Source organism: Plasmopara halstedii (assembly GCF_900000015.1).
Source record: "Plasmopara halstedii genome assembly, contig: Scaffold_323, whole genome shotgun sequence".
Lineage (NCBI taxonomy): Eukaryota > Oomycota > Peronosporomycetes > Peronosporales > Peronosporaceae > Plasmopara > Plasmopara halstedii.
Genome location: NW_020187244.1, coordinates 1,239,872 through 1,241,636, shown reverse-complemented (window position 1 = coordinate 1,241,636; position 1,765 = coordinate 1,239,872). Strand labels below are relative to the sequence as shown.

Sequence of the window (1,765 nt, the reverse complement as noted above, 5' to 3'; positions counted from 1 at the left end):
TCATAGTCAGCGTAGCTTGCCTTTTGAGAAGTCCAGCTGTCTTATTTGACAGCTGTTACGTTAAACATAGCCTTGACTCCCGCTGTATTTTGGATTGTGAGAACCATCCGGTCTCAAATCCATGTCGGAGGAGGTTCTGACGCTAGGTACTTTGCATGCTGGCAAATAACTAGTACACACGTCACACAGTCGGTCGCTTTTGCATATCTATATCTGTGGGTATGAACTGCTACTAAAGGCACCAGGTGGAATCAGACCACCGATCACTCGTTTGAGAAGCGAGCGCTTTACCACTATATATTAGCAATATAATCTAGTAATGCCTAATGAATTTTCCATGTGATTGGTATTTTTCTGTAAGAAAGCGACTTGTCGAAGGAAGTCGACAATTGGCTATCCATTTTCTCCCTACATATCTTTCAATTTCCATCCAACAATCAAAAATGGGCAACTGTCTTGTCCCAACCAAGGCGCCATTTGTCGACCCAACATGATTCGAAGTGGAAACGTTGCAACGAGGGCTTGGGCTCAAATAAAACACTACGGCCATTTTTCTTGACCAAAATCCAACAGCCACTTTTCTGCACTTGGTTAAGTCTGCGCATACGTGCAGCTTCCCTGAAAACTTTCCTCAGTAAGCGCACGTGCTAAACTTCAAAATATTATATTTCTGTGGCTCCTGGCATTAAATATGCGATTGAAATTATTCATCAGATGTCGGAAACAGAAAAAATGATATGAAATGCAATCTATCTCTTCAGCGGCAGAAACTAGACCTTTTTCACGATCTGAAATCACAAATTATGGGGGTGCTAGGAGGTTTGATAGTAACAAACGCAAAATTAACGACCAGTTGTCTAGATTTTTGATAGATACGATTGCCACGCCAACAATATAAATCTCCTTATTTCCATTGCAACAGCAAGCCACCAAAAATGTCCCATCCCCACGTGATGCATAATGTTAATATGTTTGATAGCCTTATCTGTATACTACTTTATTCGCACAAAGATGTTGTTTGCAGTTTACATATCGCTTTGTGTCCATTGACTTCTAAAACCTCACTGTATGATGGAAGCACTGCGTATTGTTGCAAACCATCACCACAGAACTCGTACTTCAATAACTTGCAGGCATTGATGCAATTCTTATAAGTTGTAGAATAACTCATTCTTCCACCACATTATGTAGTATAATATGTGTATCATCTCGTCCACGCTCCTAGAAAAATGCCCTTACACTATCATTATTTTGCCGTCCATATACTTTCTTGGCTATATAGGCTCCAATAAGACACGAATGAGGAATAAATTTGGAAGACCTCTTAGATCGTGATGTAAATGAAAATTGCACCACAAAAGAACAGCCCTAAAATTGAGCGATCAGCCTTGTATCCACGTGTACCGCTGACCATAGATAGTTCAATACTGCTTGAATGATATTTTCTTTACTATTGTATGCTTGCCTGCAAAAATTGGACTCCATACTAGTTTCATCTTGATCTTCAATGTCTGTGTTAGCTGCCGACATGCTGCTTTTAAAAGTTGGAAAATGGAACAATGATAACCATTGTATTCATATACCGCAAATCAGCTGTTGCGTTTTCTACACGCTTCTACACTGGACCATCTATGAGAATGTCCTCCATCTCCACATTGTAATTGAATCTATTGGCTCAGATTGTTAAAACTTATTGTGTTATATTGTATGTTAACTTCAACCAAATTGACTTATAATACTGAAATTTACCGAAGATTTCGTGATG

General features: G+C 39.3%; 1 protein-coding gene across 1 annotated transcript; it reads right to left on the bottom strand.

The window, feature by feature from the left end:
- Nucleotides 1-1,221: 1,221 nt before the first annotated feature.
- On the bottom strand, nt 1,222-1,530 carry PHALS_08740 (uncharacterized protein; the record flags this gene model as incomplete). Its single annotated transcript, XM_024724143.1, has 2 exons — nt 1,222-1,368; nt 1,405-1,530. 2 exons carry the CDS (start codon nt 1,528-1,530, stop codon nt 1,222-1,224), a joined length of 273 nt encoding a protein of 90 aa, XP_024575049.1.
- Between the last annotated feature and the right edge of the window lie 235 nt (nt 1,531-1,765).